The 19,386-nt window shown below is 33.4% G+C and overlaps 1 protein-coding gene across 1 annotated transcript in view; it reads right to left on the bottom strand.

The window, feature by feature from the left end:
* LOC129799127 (adenylate cyclase type 6) overlaps positions 1–19,386 on the bottom strand; it is a 133,639-nt gene that overhangs the window by 75,872 nt on the left and 38,381 nt on the right. The window contains exon 3 of the mRNA XM_055842777.1: positions 3,100–3,558. Within this exon, the coding sequence (XP_055698752.1) occupies positions 3,100–3,207 (108 nt within the window). The 5' untranslated portion in view covers positions 3,208–3,558. The remainder of the gene's footprint in view (positions 1–3,099; positions 3,559–19,386) is intronic.

Here is a 19,386-nt window from a genome sequence, read left to right on the forward strand (position 1 = left end):
TTTTGTTTATCGGTTTCATTTTTATTGCTGATTTTCCGTCTGCGAAAACTGTCTCATCTTTAAAGGGTTAAGCAAATCGTTTAAAAAGTAAGCCCTTAAGACTGGTTAAACTTTGACTTTCAAAAATTCAAGATAACGATTTTTTAAAGGTCATAGGTATGTTTGGACGAAATGTTCGCCTGGGCCACCTCTAAAATATATCCAAAACTAAAAAAAATCGTAGGAACCGTTTTCGAGAAAAACCAAAAATATGCTTTTGGAGGAGATAGAGGAAGGTGAGTGAAATTGTGGGGCATGTTAACGATCCTTGGGTCGACTTATGGGGGGTCTTCCGAAAATAGTAAGTTAGTATCTCTTTCCGTTCCACCTCAAGACGGATAACAACTTTACGGTCAGAAAAAAGAATATTAAAAAAATATTGGTCATTTACGGGTATTTATCTGATTCACTACCGATTACGACCAATGCAATTGGTTTGGAGTTTTCAAGACCTTTTCAAAAAAATCCAAATTTAACCACATCAGTTGAAAAATAGACCCTCTAAAGCTGTAAAAACTATTTTCTTCAAAAAATCAAGATATCTTCAAAAAACATATCCAAGAATAAAAGAAATTGTAGGAGCTGTTTTCGAAATAAACCAAAAAACATGGTTTATGAGAGATGGAGAGGGGTGGGGGTAAGTAGAAAATAAATCGTCTGGAGATATTGTTTTATTATTGGGACTCACCGAAGACCGAAATTTGATATATTTTACCGTTTAAGCTCCAAGACGATGACAAGTTGACAAAATAGTCGATTATATAATTGTCCTCTCTTTGAGTTCGAGAAGTACAAAAGTTGTGATATTATTTTTCCCGAATTTTCCATATCTGAGGAAGGAGGAAATCTGCCTCTGAAATGCTCCGAAACGTTGTATGAGGGAATAAAGGAGACTAATGTGATTATGAAGGAATCACACCTAAAATGTCATCATCGTGTATAATTTCTTGAATCCATTTCAGTAACCGAAAAACGCTAAAAAAAATTATACTACATTTTTATCAATTTTCCACTAAGCTGTCTCTTGGCAAACCTTAACCATATTTTTGGGATTTCTCGAAAACTTACTGCCGCAATTTTTCTTTTAATTTTTGGATATATTTTGGAAGTTCGTCCTTATACGAAAATACTGATGAATCACTTTCTAATACCGGTTTTTCAAAACCAAGGCTTTAAAAGGCTCTAGAGAGCATATTTCTCAGCCAAATGGTACTATGTTTAAGTTCGTTGGAAAGGTCCTGAAATTCCTGATAAGACTTAACCGGTGATGAACCGATTATGTACCGATAAGTAATTTTTATCAGAAAATCAATTATATTACTCTTAAGGCATTTTGAGCAATCTTTTGTATGATTTCTAAATCGGTACAAGTAAGTTATAAATCGGTTAATGGTAAACAATGCAAATTAATTTTTCAAGTATAGAATCGATGTCATAAGTTCGAGCATTTCGCAAAACATGGGACATTTTGCCACTTCTTTTTCTTTTAGAATTGCTAAAATTTTAGTACACCATATGGCAAGAGCTAAAATGCGTACTTTTCTGTATTTCTGATGTTCGTTGGATATAGTCTTGACTGGGTATTACAAAACATTTCCATTTATGTGTGACCTATTGCGATTAAATAATGCACAAAAGAAAAACTTTTCAAAGTTCTACAATTACTGAAACTTAATGTAAGCATCAGAATAATGGGTCGTTATAGTCGTATGAACGAATTGTCGTAGAGGAAATGATAGGGCAGTATTAGGAAACTTCCGATTTATCCGGTGATCGCTTGTGGAATTTTGTCTCCGCTCAAGAAAGAATATTCTTACGATTCTGGTCCATACCCAGACCGAAAGCTCTGGGCAAGACAAAAACATTGTTTTTGCTCTTGAGGGAAAACAAAATTTCCACTGACAATCACCCGTGCTTTCCTTATCGTCTTTATACAATATCCACCACGCCAGTTCAATATAGAACAATACTAATCTTAGTTTAGTTAGTTTTCTCTTTGGTTGCAGCTATCTAAAAATATACAGCACGATTCCCAGATGATTTATTTATTATTCTATTTATTTATAATTATGATTTATTTGTTTTATTATTTTTATACGAAATTATTGAGGGTAATGGATTTTTTTTTATAATTTAGTGTTTAGTTTTTAGGTTTAGTTGTAGGCCTTCATGAGAATTATCCTAAAAGCCATTTTGTTAGTATTTTATTTATAAAATTATAATTTAATATGCATGAAATTTGAGAAAAAAATTCTTCCACAAAGGCAGACATTTCGTCCTTAAATGAAAATACCGTTGAATCGTTCGTAATATAGGATTTTCAAGGTCAAAGCTTTAAAAGGCTCTAGAGAGCGCCTTTATAAAGCGAATGGGGTCATGTTTGGGCTCGTTGGAAAGGTCTTGGAATTTCCGATAAAACTGAATCTGTTCCAATCAGTTTTGAACCGATAATGAACCGATTTATAACCGATAACTAATTTTTATTCGAAGTTGAATTTTATTATTCCTACTATTTTGAGCGATCTTTTTTGAGTGATTCAATCTGTTCAATAAATCGGTTGTGAATCGGTAAACAGTAAATGATGCGAAGGTGTTTTTGAGATATTGAGTTTGAGCACTCTGCAAAGCCTGGGACGCTTTGCCACCACTTTTCATTTCTAAGTTCTTCAAGGTAGTTCCACAATTTTAATTCGATTAAATTTATTATTTGACCTATTACGTGCCCTCCCATAATGACCTCTTTCGAATCATGAAAATCGCAAAATTCAATTGCAAACCTTAATTCGTAAATGTTAACGTAACAGATCATAAAGTCCCACATGTTACTTAATTGTAATATTATATTAAGCGCTTGAAGAAAATTTTAATAATACGATTAACGTTTGTTGGCTTTAATAAAATGACACTGAATAAAGGGGGTTAGTGAGGAAGAAAGTTAATTAAATTTTCCTTCCTAAGTACAGTCGACCTCAGAAATGTGATGGTCAGTGTAAATGGCAAAATATGCAACACGGTGGATAATGAGGTTTTATGAAAATATATTCTCAGAATAATCCTTACCTCCCTCGTCCTGCGACTCCCACGCAGCGAAAGTCTCTTGCCCCAGTCCCTCTTGTGTGCATCAACGGAATAGGAGCGCAACATTGGTGTCGAAGTTGCAATTTCCATATTTTATATATATAACTTTGGCTCTTTCCACGCTCAACTTAAATCCGGACAAGTTTCCGTTGAAGAATCAACAAGGTCTGCGTTTTTTTCTTACTCTCGCCGAACTTCCCAAGTTTCACGGTTGCTTCTACTTCCAGTTTGAGTTCCAGATAATCACAGACACTCTTCCCTCCGGTGTTATAACTTTCATTGAGTCAACATTTGTTCCATTCTTTTTTTTTTAAATCATTCTCCAGAGTATGAAAATGTTGATGACATGAGTTTGAAAATTTTGTTAAACACTTTGATTATTTTTGGTTTTGGAGTTGAAGGCGTATGTGCAACTTCGAAGTTTGTTCCACTGGAAAATTCCTGGCGAAATAAGCAAGACAGAAGAATTAAATGGTAGAAAATATTGTACTAAAAGACAAGTTTGAGAATGTTTAATTTCAATTTAGGAGGCAAATTGTAATAGAAAAAGTTCCAGCCACATACAACCTTAGTTTCATTTCCCTCCTCCAAAAGAAAAACCTCCTTTTGGCGTTGGAAACTTTTGAGGGCTTTTTCAGGGAAAAGTGAGACAGAGGGAAGGGGATTGCAAAAGCTCTTCCAGAGGACAACCTAAGGGAGAGATGGAGAAATACAGAAAAAAAGAACTTAGAAAGTGGAAGAGGAAAATTGGGAAAGACCCCTTTTGTCGGAGATTTTCAACACAGTAAAAAATTTACTCTTGAGAAGAAAATTGTTAAACAAGCGAAGGAAAAACTTTCTCAAAAAGCAGTATATGATATAGACAATTGTGGCTATGAAGTAGGAAAATTACAATTTCTCCTTGTAATAAATATTCTATGTAATATGTATTTAATCCATGAAGATTGTTCCCTTCCTGAAAAACGGGAAAACGGAAGAAGCGTCATGTTGGAATAAGTAAATTATTTGTCATGTAATATAAAACGGTTAAATTGATTTTTTAACCTCTCTCTTCTCCCCTAATGGAAAAATTTTCTGATTATTTTTCCCCCCGAGAGAAAATCACGGAAGGAAATCTTCAATCGCTTGTGCGTTTAAAATTATGGTGAATTAAATTTAACTGAGATTTTTCTTATCGAAGATTCTTTACAATCGCAGCTTCTGAGTTATGAGCTCAAACCCAATCACGCAAGATTGGGCTTTAACTTAGTATAAGCATGTTTTGATGTCCATAATACAGTGACCAAACATATATAGGCTTATCGTTGGATAATGAGCTGGCGTGATGGATATTCTGTGGGAACACTTCCGGTAATCGCCAGTGCAAATTTATTTCACCTCAAGAAGAAAAACAAATTTTCTGTCTTGCCCAGAGCTTTTGGTCCGGATGTGGACCTTCTTCAAATCAAAAAAAAAATCAAAAAACATAGTCTAGTCGACCACTGAAGAAGGTCCACATCCGGACCGAAAGCTCTGGGCAAGACAGAAAATTTGTTTTTCTTCTTGAGGTGAAATAAATTTGCACTGGCGATTACCGGAAGTGTCCCACAGAATATAGGCTTATCAATTCTATATAGCTTCCATGGGGTCCACACATTTGGGCACCAAACTCTTCTGCAGAGATTGGAATAAATAACAATCTGAATGGTTACGAAAGTGATTGAACAGGCTTCTGTTCGCTTAGCACGCAACCCCAAGAAATTTTGTGTTTGTACACAGAGAGCGACAATCAGAACAAGTGATTCCCAACCCACAAATTTAACCCAAACAGAGACAGAAAAAAATTCCTGCCTTCATCTAGGCTTGAACTGGGGGTCTTTCGCTGTCTAGGCGAATGCTCTACCAACTGAGCTATGGGGGCACTGGTTCTGATCGTCTTTGCCACTGATCTCAACCAATTGCCATGTGCACTTCAATTCGTTTTGAACTCACTACGAGCCTTGAAAAAACGGTGAGTCCAAAACTAGTTGAAGTGCACATGGCAATTGGTTAAGATCAGTGGCAAAGACGATCAGACTAAGTGCCTCCATAGCTCATTTGGTAGAGTATTCGCCTAGATAGCGAAAGGCCCCCAGTTCAAGCCCGGATGTAAGCAGATTTTTTTTCCTGTCCCTATTTGGGTTAAATTTGTGGGTCGGGATGGGAATCACTTGTTCTGATTGTCGCTCTCTATTTGAAGGGTTAATATCTGAAGAATATTCTTGATTCCGGAGAATTTCCTATTGCAAGTTCTGTAATTTTGGCAGAGTCTATTATTCAACGCACGATTTAGTAATGTCATTTTGGAAGATTATGTCCTTTTGGCTAAAATTGGAAATTTTTGGTAAGCAAGCGCATTTAATGTAATAAATTAGTCACAGTGCTTATCTTTTATGATTGTTTCGCCGCATTGGAGTAGCTCAAAGAGAATAATTTCCCTGGAATCCCATCAAATTCGAATGCGAGAAAATTCGATTGTGAATTGCATTTTGAGGGTAAATAATCACGTCGAGCGAACTGTTCTTGTCGGTTTAAATGAATAAAATTGGCTCGACGTGATTCTTTACCCGAGTTGTACGCATATCGAGGTCACATGTAAAGAATACCAGCTGCCATAAGCTTATCTGGGCTTATCTCTGGTCATTTTCTATTTTAAATAGTCTGAGTGGGGAAGGCCAACAAAAGAAAGAAAAGTTCATTGAGATCGGCTAATAAACATTAGAGATAGAGTCCGGTCCATATAGACATAGTAAAAGTCGGGTGTAGTGGGTTGGTGTAGAGACGGGTGAGACCCATCATTAGAAAGATCTTGATCTCATATACAATATATTCTAAAATTTCATTAAAATCGCTTCATAAACACTGAAAATATGGCCCGATCAAGACATTTTCGATTATAACTCAGGTCAGGGAACATCGAGGAAGGAGTGCGATCCACCGCTGGAAAGATCTCGGCCACAGCTTCAACATACAAAAATTTAAAGAAAAAGGATCGTCTAGTTTTCGAAATATTCGATATCGAATTTTTGAAAATCAATTTTTCGATTAATTGGACCTTCGATTAAATCGAATAAAATCAAAAAAGTTATAGTTATTCTACGAGAGATTTCCAAAACACTGAAATTTTTAAAATTCTGACACAAAAATCCAGAGATATGGTCATTTGAAAATTAAATTTTTGACCTCTTCTAGCCGGGATCAGGAGGGTCGGAGGGCTGAAGTTTTTTTTAGAAACCAAAAGGCCTTAGACCCAGCTATAATATACTAAAATTTGAGAACGATCGATGCCATAGAGGCTGAGTGATTGAAAAAACAAATTTTGGGAATGTTCCTAAATGGAGGAAGGAAGGGTGAGGGGTGGGTCTGAAATCATCTACTTCTAGCTATCTAAAGAAATTTAACCTTTGCTTCTAGATATCTCTCTCCGTTCTCTCTTCAGAAGTGTTCTGGAGTGTCAGTGTACTCCGAAGTGTCCGTCGGTGTACACCGGTCGGGACGGAACGGAACGTATACGAAAATCGATTTTTAGCGCATATCATATTCGTGATCTATGAGTGTCAAAACGTGTACATCCAAAATTTGGGCTCGATCTGACGAGGTTGGATTTCACCTCGGACCACAAAAACTGAGATTGTCAGCTAATTCATTGTCATTTGCATGGCCAGAAAACTTAAATATGTTACTTCTAACAATGCCACATAAGTTGAAATGAGGATATCACGTTTACAGAATCGCATTTTCGAAATAGCTCTCCTGATATTCGAACGAAATTTGTTATAATATAGCATTGTCAAAGTGTTATGGAATTCCCCTACTGGTAAAGAAAGTTAGGAGTTGCAAAGCACAGGATGTAGCTTTGACTGACAACGAACTTTGCCAATTAAAAGCAATATCAGCGACTCTTTAGGGTTGCCAGATTCGAATGCCAAAATGACTTTTTCCTTCTACAGTGGTTCATCTGTTGAAGCCAAGGTCTTTTCAACATAATAAGTCGTAAACTCAGCCATAAGTCGCACTTATAAATCGGTCTTCCCTAATCCAAGCTATCAACTGCCAAATTCACTTTGGTATTACCTCCGAAATTTCTTAATCGATTTCGATAAATTTCATTTCGTTGTCAATCTTCCGTATTTAAAATATTTCAAAGAGAAAAATTAATGACATAATAATCGAATCACAATAAAATTTGGATCCATTCTGAATTGTAAGAACTCCGAGGCATCCTAGAAAAGAATCTCCGCCACCATATAAGCTTATCAAGACTTCTCATTCCTTTTTAACCATCAACCATAATCATTCTGAGAATTCAGAAAAATCGAAAAGCGATTTTCTCCAGGTAAAACCTTCAACCCTTGGGTGTTATGTATCTTGTGGATCAATCAAAATTTTGCAAATTATTATCCTTCTTTTATCCCCGATATTCAATATCAGCGTATTATTTCCATCCATCTCGCTGGGTGCTTCAAGTCAAAAGAGCACAACTCCATGTAATCGAGACATTTCCCACAAAATTCTCCAAATTGATTCTCAAGTCTTTCTCAAACTTTGAGTGAAATTGGGAAAAAAGTTTCAATTGAAAATTGAATTCTCGTTTTCTTTTGGTATCATCTTTTGTCCTCTTTTTTTTGAAAAACAAGACAAATTTTTCTCATATTTATTTGCTCTTTTCCTGCCAATTGAGCTTTTGCCTCACTTGAAAATTGTTTTCACAGATTTATTGAGAGGAATGGTGCTGGAGAATTTTTTTGTCAAAATATGTTTTCTTGATGTTACATGTATCAGAGGGGGGTGATCTAAAAGTTTGTGCAAAAGTCTTTTGTAAACCACTTGAAGAAATGGTCAAGAGGCATGTATGACAACCACAAAAACTTTACCATTTGGCACTAATTGCCTGAAAATTTTCCCAGAACATGCATCACAAAATAATAGATACACAAATGGAACAGGCATTTGATATTCACAGTTGAATATTGCACAAAATATTGCTTCCTGCCGTTCTTACACTCGAAGAGGAAATAACTGAACAACTAACAAAAGCTTCCTCTGTAGTACAATTTCCTTAAACCAAAAGCTATTTATTGGTTTCACAAAATTTTCCACGTAGGAGTTCAAATCTAAAGCTTCGGGAAAACTTCATTAATTAACAATGCAATTTATGCATTCCATGTGAAGCTGAATGAAGAGGAAAGTGGGGCAAATTCGCATAACTGAATTATCTTGCTTAATGTATATTAACTGTGTAGAAGCTAACCATAAATTCTGCAATCAACAATAAGGTATATCATCAGGAAAACTTGATTAGGAAAAATTTAATGAAATAAAAATTCAGATCCGCTTCTTTCTCAAACATTTTGCATATGTCTATCCTATATTTTCGCATTCTTCTTCTTATTATTTTCAACATCAAAATAGTTTTAATTTAGTCCAATCCAATTTAGAGTATTAAAAAATTAGATACACACAGGTATCCAAAGCGTTTGAAAAAAAAGGGATCTGAATTTTGACTTCAAGAAATTTTTCTAATCTAAAAGTTTAATGGGGTGAAAAGAGAAGAAGATCACAACGATAAACCTGTCAAAAATCTTGAAATCTCATTAGAAATTTTAAGGACAACAATTTTGTATCATCGAACAGAGATCATTTTGTAATCTTCGTTTGATTTTTTAACGCTCATAATTTGTTTACAAACGAAATTCGATTTAGTAATATAGAGGCATAATTTTAGCCTCATAAAATTCTCTGATTGATCGGAGCTTCAAGTCCACAAGAGAACGCGATTTATCTAATACATTTTATAAAATTAATTAGTATTTAATTATTTTCAGATCAGGTAAATATAACAAAATCAAAATTCAAATCCCTTTCTTTCTCAAATGTTTCGCATTTCTTATCCTACCATTTTGCATACGAAATAGAACTAAATTTAATTTAGTGTAACGTCGAAATGAAGAAGAAGAGTGCAAAAACGTGAGAAAGAAAGGTATGTGAATTTTGCCTTCATGAAATTTTCTTGATCAAAATTCCGAAGCCATTACAAACCAAAATGAATTTTACTTTACAATTATAATGCATTTAAATTGTTTGATAAGGATTAGGTAATGTTCAAGTAAATAAGTAAGATTTTGATCCATTCCCGTGTAATGACAGACGGAAAGTGCAAAAAAAAGAATTTTGTTTTCAAACTGTCAGATGTTGGCACTTAGTTTTTACTTTAAAATATTGTTAAACTTAAAATACGCGAATTTTTAGAGATTACCCAGGCGGACAATTGATCATGTTTGAAAATCCCGTTGAATCATTCATAATAACGGATTTTCAAGGTCAAAGGTTAAAAAAGGCTCTAGAAAGCGCATTTATCAGGTGAATGGGGTCATGCTAAGACGGCGGTGGCCTCTAAAAATTACAATGTTAATACTTTTACCTCTCTTGTGATGTTCCTTATAAGCGTTGCTGATTAATAAATATCTATCTATCTATCTATATTTGGGATCGTCGGAAAGGTCTTGGATTTTCCGACAAAACTGAATCGGTTCCAATCGGTTTTGAACTAGTTCATAACCGATGCCTAATTTTTATTGGAAATTCAATGATATTAATCATAACTTATTTTGGGCAATGTTTTGAGTGATTTAAAAATCTGTTTAAATCGATTGGGAACCGGTAGTGAACCGGTTATGACCCTGTAACTAATTTTTGGCCGAAAATCAATTTTATTGCACTTTAAATTATTTAGTAGGTTCTTTCGAGTAATTTACAAATCAGTTTAAATTGGTTGCGAACCGGTAAACGGTAAATGATGCGAAAGCACTTTCGAGGGTAGCATCTAAGTCACGAGTTCGAGCACATCGCAAAGCTCGGGATGCTTCGCCAACCCTTTTAGTCTATTTTTGTTTGACAGCTGTCAAAGCACAATTTGTCAATTAGGGTTGCCATAAGCAACCCAGAGACAATATAACGGCCGATTAAATCTCGATTAAATTAAAATGAAACTGCCCTACATTCCCCTACATTTATATAATGTTAAACTTCTCGTTCTGTTAGTTTACAAAATAATGAATACTTTTAACTGCATACAAGAGTAATGGAAGACGTATAGGGCTTTTCCTCTATCCAAATATGTGGGTAAGAGTTCTGTACTCTAGTATAATGTATTACTTTCATCCCACAGTGTGTCAGTGAATAATAGAGTTATACAGGAGAGTAATAAACAAATTATAGTCACCACGTCATGCATAAATTTGCAGTTTCAAACCTCTCTATCATTGGATTTTATTTACAACCAAATAAATTTGTAACCACCAGTCCAAATTAGGTTTCAATCGATCATCCCATCAATGCATCCTCTCATTCCTCTCCTTTTTTTATCCTCCCACACCTCTCCGCCAAACGCCTAATTGAAACGTAACATCGAACGCAAAATTCAATTGGTGGAAATTGGATATTCTGACAGAGAACAAGTGAAATTATATATCACAGCAGACTCATAGCTGTATCCCACCTTGCTTTATCCGTTTACCAAAGGGAATCCCTCCGTAATTTCTGCTTGTCCAACCCTCCCTCATACCCCCTGACTTGGTGTCCAATTTCACTACCTCATCCCTGGGATTTTCAGGAGATGTCACTGAAGCTGAGATTTCTTATAACAAATTCTCATTAGAGGAGCTATTTTTAATTATGCCCAATAGATTAATTTCTATGCAATTAAGAATTTTGTCGTGGCAATTCATCTTGCTCCCATTGTCATGAAAAATTCAATGGCATTATAAAGAAAAACAAAGGAAAAGTTAATGAGACTTTGCATAATACTCGAAGTCGTACCTTCAGTTCCATTACTTTTTGGAAGTCAGAGTTTGATATGAATGTGCAAAGTTATTCTGATAGATCAATTTACAGAGCATTCGAGTAAAGCATTTAGGAAAGTCTTCTTAAAATTCGTCTCAAAGGTACAGAGAAATAAAATGTACAATTTGGTCCCATAAATCACTCTTCTAGATTTGTTTTTTCTAAATTGAAATATAAAGTTCATAGGGTTTATGTATTGAGCATCAAATTCAGCAATTAGCCTCCCTGTCTTTGCTGACATGGATTGTTTCGTCGACATTTTCCAAAGCTATTTTGGACAAATGTTATAAAATTCCACTTTTAATGCACAAATAGATGTAGATTTGTTGATATAGGCTTGTAACTTCGAAAAACCGCTTAAAAAAGTAGTAATGGTATAAAATAACGTAATTTAGGAGGTCAATTCTGATCACTAAAAAGAGAAAGTCACAATTAGGAAACCTTTCATGCAGTAATTGCATTGTTTCACAAATGATATATCACACTATCCTGTTAGAGTCACATGCAAGGTCACATGTCCTCCGTATTAATTTCACTCAATTTAAGCTTTATGAACTCGGTTATCATGTCGCGATATCGAGCGCCAGTTGGCTTGATTAGCCTTAATTTCTGAAAAAGCAATAATTCGATATTTTAAATTAATTTAAGGGCTTATTCTTGGATAACAAGTGTGTTTAATAAATATTCCAACTAATTTTCTAACCGAATTATTTCATTTTTTTAAAAATATTTTTCAACAACAAGAATACGTTCGTCTCCCGTGTAGGGGAAAGTAGGGCGCCTTTGAAATTCGGACTATTCTCCAGGTGCGCCACTTTCGAAGGTGCCTCACTACCCCCTACTGTTGCATTTCTTTATTTTGATTTGTTATACAATGGCAAAAAACAAACGAACAGCAAAAACTTCAAAATGAGCAGTAAAATATCTAGGGTAAAGTGGTACAAGTTAGACCATGGTAGAAGTTGGACAGGGCTTTTTTTCTTGATAAATTTAGTACTTCATTTTTATTTGTATATTTTTAATGCTTTAATTTTATAATTTGGTTCCTTGTGCTTAAAAAAAAATTTAGTACTGTATTTATCAATAAAAAATGCCTGTCCAACTTGTACCGGCGAATTGTCCAACTTGTAACACTATGTCCAACTTGTATCACTTTACCCTAATTCCCCTAATTATATGGTCAGTGAAAAACTTAAATCTTTACAAAAATGGGTCTAATTTATATATTTAACATTTAAAATTGTTGCAGATAGAATGAAACCCCTTTATTTTCCCTTTGCCAAAATTTGAACGATAATATCACTCTTTCAAGTTTTTTTTGTTACTGCTCAATTTTAACTTTTTACTGCTCATTTAAACAATGTCTTATGCAATTAAAGCCCCTGTCGGAGTACAACAATTTGAGACTATATCAAAATTATTAACCCCAATCTATAAACTGTCACGCCAATTTTTTTATTCTTCGGGGACCTTTATTGTAGAAATGCCGCTAAATTTAAATCATATGTATAATTTTTGAGACACTCTTTATCTAACATTATAACTCAACATTTTATCCTTAATGACTTCAGCAGAGTTTTCAGATCAGGAAAATTTCATTAAACCGAAATTCAAATATCATCTTTTTTAAACGTTTCTCATGCGTATATCCTTCTTTTTAGAATTCATAATTTAATTTGTTTTAAAAAACAAATTAAAAAATTTGTTTTCAGTAATTCTTCTTGAGCACTCTACCTTTAATGTTTCGTACTCAAAATTGTTCAGGTTAATACTTCATCATGAACATTTCGTCAGTAACACTTCCATTTTTTAGCTATTCGTTTTCATCATTATGACTTCAAAACTTTCTGTCTAGCATGTTATTATCAACCTTTTCTCTTAAACATTTTGTTTGATACATTTCACTTCTATAGCATTCATTCTGTCTTTACCATACACAACGCCTCTAACATTTTGTATTCACTCCTTTCTCTCTCACCGTGAGAATTTTAAACACTTTTCCTGAATAAAAACAAAGTTCTAAAACATTTCTTTTTTATAAAAAATTATTTAATAGAAAAGGAAAAGTTTTGCGAAATTTGTAAGGGAAAGCGCCTTACCTTCGGACGATTGAAGCTTCGAACATTTCATTCTTTTCAATAATGTTTTTAATTAAGTTTACCTATTGTAATATTATACCTATTTTAATAGCTAGTCCGATGTTTTGAATTTCTCGAAAAGATCCATGGGACAACTCCATTAGGAACATAGACAAAAGATTGAATTGATTGAAGATTGAGTCGTTCGAAGGTAGCGCGCTTTCAGCTATATTCAAGCTTATCAATTTAAATGAATTTTTGCTCTATCTGCTAAAGCTTTTAGAACTAAATAATAAAGCTTTATCATAGAAAGTATATAAATAAAAAAAATGGCTAAAATAAAAAGAAGGCTTTGAAGCTTCGGACAAAAGCACTCTGGTTTCGAACACTTCATATTTTTCGCCATATTCCTTTTATGAATCTTACCTATTTTTTGTGGGAAATGTATGACTTACGACTAGCAATTAAAAAACATTACCACAGATTGATTAGATTTATTAAAGGAATATGAGATATGCAGTATCCGAAGCCAGAGTTTATGCGAAGCCTGAAAGCTTTCCTCAATCTATTAAGGAAAAAAAAAATCTCTGTTCATGATTAGCTTTGCGAGCAATTCAGAATTAGCGCATTTCACCTTACTTCTAATAAAATCTAACTATGTCACTAAATCTCTTTTTTAAACCGACAGCTTAGAACATAAAACGAATTAGTCGGCCAACTTTACAAGAGAGCTATTTGAAGATAAGATTTTATATGCTGAGTATATAGGGCAAGGGTGAGCAAGAAAAAACGTCAAAATTAGTTTTTCAAGTAGGGGAATTCTGTAACAATATGACAATGTCATATGACAAATTTTCATGGTAAATTCTGGAACTGAATAACATTTAAGCCCAGTGATCATCGAATGACCCTTAGGGCCCAAATAGATCCAGGCTGATCCTCGAAAATATTTAGGCTGTAAAATTTGACAGTAAAGATTTATCCGAAACTGTCATATACTGAGGGCTTTGGAACATCAATTAGAAACCCTTTGCATAAATTTCCTTTACTTGATTCTTTACTATCGTATTTCATAAGCTAAATATTCTCGAGGATCAGCCTGAGTCTATTTAAGCCCTTAGAAAGGGCTCTATGAAGCTCTTAGTAACTGATATAAATCGGATATTCGATTAGTTCTTCCGAATTTACTATTTGAAAGGTTTTAAATTTTCCATGTGACATTGCCATACGGTTACAGAATTCCACTATAGGTAGCGTTTTGACAATTGACGTACAAGTTTCATTTGACGTTTGTTCGGATCCAAACGGTTCTGGCTCACCTCTGAAATAGGGTTTTCAAAATTTGAAACCCCTATAACTTTGAGGAATATCCGAAAGGAGTATCCGAAAAGCAAAAAAAAAAACGAATTTTGCAAAAAACCAACTTATTCAACTTATATTCTGACAATTCGAAATAAGAAATATTCCTAATTGAGACACATAATTAAAAGTTAAAGCAGTAAAAGAAAACATCTTTAATTGCGAATAAAAGCAGTTTTAATGAGGTTGAAATAAATAAAATAAGTACATAAAAAGAATGAGCTATGTCAAATAAACTTTTTGGGATTCAAAATCATAAAAGCTCTCCTTTAAATAACTTCATTTATTCTCCGATGATTTCCTCACGTAATATATTCGTCAATTTTCACACGATCCTGGCATTTAAATTGAGGAGCACATTTTTGGCACCAGAGAAGAATTACTGAAAACTCGTGAACACATTGTTGTGATATCACGTTGAGGTAATCTCTTGGAAAAATCATCATTTTGGGGGGTAGAATATTTAAAAAGAAATATCTTTTCATTTCCACTCACCCCTCTCCAAAAAAAATTGTCCGTATCACCTGCATTTGAATTGAAAGCGTGTAGAAAGGTGCTACATAGAATAGCAAAAGGAATAAGAATAAAATTGCAAATGGTTATGATAGCTATGATTTTTATTCTTATAGCCTGGTGATTATTAGCAAGATTTTTCTTTTGGGTACAATTCAGGGAGATTTATTTTACGATAATGCGCTTGTAAAGCTCTGAAAGAATTTTTATTTCAATTTGACATAATTCTCACCATGACAAAAGCTTTGGTTTTATGCTGTCGCAACATTTTACCAAAGCGGAGTACTTTACGAGCGAATGGCAATAGCTGTGACTTCCTAGACAAAAAATAAAATTACAAGGAGAAAAGTCTCCAATAAAATTCATACATGGAAAAGTGTGTGCAATAAACGTGAAATCTCAGCAATGAAATAAATTGTTATTATTTGCACTGTTAGGATGATTGTTAAAAATGTTTTGCAGGAGTCTACGTCGAAATGAAGACATTCGATGTTCGTCTATTGTAATGTTCATCCCTTATTGTGCCTTTCATGTTGGACAAAGAGATAATTGAAAAGTGGGTACATGGATGAGAATCTGTCTCAGTGATCTCAGGGTATTGTATTATCCACAATTCCTGCGTAATTCACAATAACAGGGGGGGGGGGTGCTGTACAACATCAACCTTTAAAGAGTATTCCTGACAAAAGGACGACTTTTGTCCTTCCACTTTCATCATCATGAAATGTCAAAGTATATTGTATGTTTATATAACTTGAATTATTTCATGTCAATTTTATCGCACATAATTTATCTCAGTTCTTTCTTTGTGAATTTTACAAAGCCAAAAATTATAAATCAACTTTCTTTTTTTTCTACCCACAACCAATCGATATATTTATGAACAAATTAAAAATTTTAAAGTTTTTAAAACATTACAGCCTTCTATTCATAGTACTAGATGGCGCTGGGAGCTAGGATACCTCATTTCGAACAAAGCGACATTGGTTTATAGATTAAAAGTTTAATTAAAGTTTAAAGTTGAATTCTAGATTAAACTTTTTACATGTTTATAAATTAAAGATTATTAAATCCTGCAAAATCGTTCTTTGTTCTTTGACATTATTAAAGTAACAAAAAAGCTTCTAAAATAGAACTTCTGAACGCAACCTTTTACACGTAATTATGCAAATTTTGCTTTTTAACTCTTAACATTTACTAATTTGATAATCTGACGTTATTATCAGACAGCAATTTCTGCAAAATGATACATTCAGAAGGGGAATTATGTAATGCCATAGACACACTTACGACTTAAACCGAGAGACGACTTAACGTAATTGTAATCAAAAGAATGATTTAACTAAATTCCCATCAGATTCCCACTAAGTCAGATTAGTCAGAAACAGAAGGAAATGTAATCTAATCATTATTTTGATTATAATTACGTTAAGCCGTCCCTCGGATTAAGTCGTTAGTGTGTATAGGGCATAACACTCTTTCGTTCGAATCTCAGGAGACCTTTTTTGAAAATGTGTTTCTGTAATCGTGACATTGTAATGTGGCAATACCAAAAGTCACATATTTGACATTTCTAGCAACCAAACAAATAAACAAACAACCATAACGGACTGTATTCGCATAATTTCATTAAATAAAGAGATTTCATTAAAAAACCAATGAATTGTATTTTTGAACTCATGAATATGACAAAAAAAACCGATTGGAATTGTGAAGTTTCGAACTCACGTGTAATAAATTCAAGAAAACCACAAATAACAAAATTCTTCTACAGGACCTTTGAAAAAAATTGTGACGGGTTTAAAGTAACGACGGTAACGACCGATGCTAGAATTTAAGGTTAAGTGATATTGATAGACCTTACTTAACCATTTATTTATAATGGATATTTGCTTATTTTTAAACGGAATTGTATAAATGAGCAGCAACAAAAAAATTGAAACATAGTGAAATTGTCCAAATTTTGGCAAGAGGAAAATAAAGGGCTTTTCATTCTATCTGCAACAATTTTAAATGTTAAATATATAAATTAGACCCATATTTTGTAAAAATTTAAGTTTTTTACTGACCCTAATGAGATATTTTACTGCTCATTTTTATTTTTTTTACTCCCCATTTTGAATTTTTTACTGATCGTGTGTTTTTTGTCTTTTTAAACCGGTAAATGTTATTTTAAATATGTTCTTGGTTATGTAATACCTATATCAAGAGTAAAGACCTATATCAGGGGACCGCCCTATAAGTCTCTTCAAGCACCATTAATATTCTTCTTATTTTCCGCCTATCCTTCCCATGCTCCTTCAAAAACCATATTTTTCAGATTGCTCGAAAACGCATCGTGTGATTTTTCTTTAAATTTTTGAATGTATTTTAGAGGTTACTGCGACCATTAGCATGCCCCTAATTATCTCCCACAACTGCTCTCATTTCCTTGCAAAACCACGTTCTTTGGGATTGCTTTTTTTCATTTTTGGATATGTTTTACGGATTACCCTGGCGGACATTTCGTCTTTATACGAAAACACCGCTGTAGGGTAACGTGTGGTATTTCTGGACAAGGTGCTTTTCGGGGCATAATATGGATATTTTGAGACGCATCAAAAATCCTATAAATATTTGTTTTCTACTTATTTTTAAGTTCTATATGAAATATTAAGCCCTTTACGTATTAATAAACACATTTCACTTTTTACAAAACCTTCAGTGTGGTCAAATTTGCAGATGTCGACACAAACAGTGCTTAGTTTTTTTCGATTTAAATAACTTTAAAAGTGAAATTTAAACAAATTTTTTATCAAAGACTGAAGTTTATAACTTCTACTTTAAGCTAAATAATCAGGCTCTGTGAAATTTATTTGTATAATAGCGACTTTAGTCTATCCCGAAATACCCAACTGTTCCGAAATATACCACAATTCCTTCTTTACATTTTTTGCTACTTTGTATAAAAAATTATGCATTTTTCAACATTTTTCGGTAAGAATCTTATTCTGGATAGCATAAGGAACATAAATATTTGTATCAACAAAGAAAAAAATTATTTGAGAAGTAGTTGAGTTGTTTGAAACTTGAAAGTTCTGAAAAATGTCCCGAAATACCACACGTTACCCTATCATTCCTAATAACGAATCTACTGGTCGAGTCGAGTCGAGTAATACGAGTCGAGTCAACTGGTTAGGGGAGGTTCAGCCAGGGTTCGGGGACTGTTGGTTCCTGAAGTTAACAGTGAATGTCTTTACAGAACTCTGTTCGTTAAGGACGTCACTGCTTTTAATAGTGTCCCGAATGACAGGCGCTCTTCTTCAGCAGCCATTCGAAATTTCTTCAAAGACGAAGCCTGAGAAGCTTAGGAATTTTTCTTTACTTTCTTTTTTTATTTTTCTTTACTTTCTTTTTCTTTTATTTTTCTTTACTTTTTTTCTTTTTTTTCGTACTTAAATTTAAACTCTTGAATTTGTTAACTTCTTTTTTTATTTTTTTTCTCATTTTGTTCCTTTTTTAATTAATTTCACAATTGTAAAAGAGATGACCCTATTTTTGTGAATAAAAAATTATTATTAATATTATTATTACAATAGTTTTTCAAGGTCAAAATATTATTTCAAGGTATCATATAATTTGATCTCGTTAGAAAGGTCTTGGAATTCCTGATAAGCTTAAACCAATCTCAAACGGTAATAAACCGGGTCGTAACCGATAACTATTTTTTATCAAAATTTTAATTATATTACTCCTAAGCTATTTTGAGGGATCTTTTAGATCAATACTTAAGAATATTATTGCAAATGTTTTTCGAAAATTGTATGATATTCAGGTTGAGCAGAGAACGATTAAGTATTCCATCAGTAGAGGTTTTGACAACCCATTTCAATTGACTAGATCGATCGTAAGCAAATCACTTACGTTGATTATTCCGAGAAGTCAGCGATTGCGATTCCGAGAAATCACATTTTTGTCAGTATAATTTCGAAAAATTATAAAAATCTAATTTCAGTATTTCTAATTTTTATTTGTAAAATATTTTTAGTTGATTAAATTCTCTAGTGACGTAGGACAAATATCCTGACAGATATAGAAAATATTTTAGTGCTTTTTTCGCATTGCGTATGTGTAAAGCTTGCACACATAGTTACGACCGCAAAGTTTGACATTGCGTCGATTTTGATAATATTTTCCTTCAATTTCTTTCTTAGTTTAAATTCTCAATGACTAATTCTTTCCCTTGACAGTTACACTATATAAATAAATGGTGTTTGTATTGATTTAACGTAAAGTATTTAAATTCAGTGACTGTTAAAAAGAGCAAACAAGAAAATTCTATGTCCAGTATTTCCAGTACATTTCTCTAATAAGTTAATCATCCAAAGTCTTACTATATTTCATAATTAAATATTTATTTACTTGGCACGTGTTTTATTACATGTACAAAAATCTGTATAAAAACATTTAAACTCATTTT

This window comes from Phlebotomus papatasi, chromosome 1, assembly GCF_024763615.1.
Source record: "Phlebotomus papatasi isolate M1 chromosome 1, Ppap_2.1, whole genome shotgun sequence".
Taxonomy (NCBI): Eukaryota; Metazoa; Arthropoda; class Insecta; order Diptera; family Psychodidae; genus Phlebotomus; species Phlebotomus papatasi.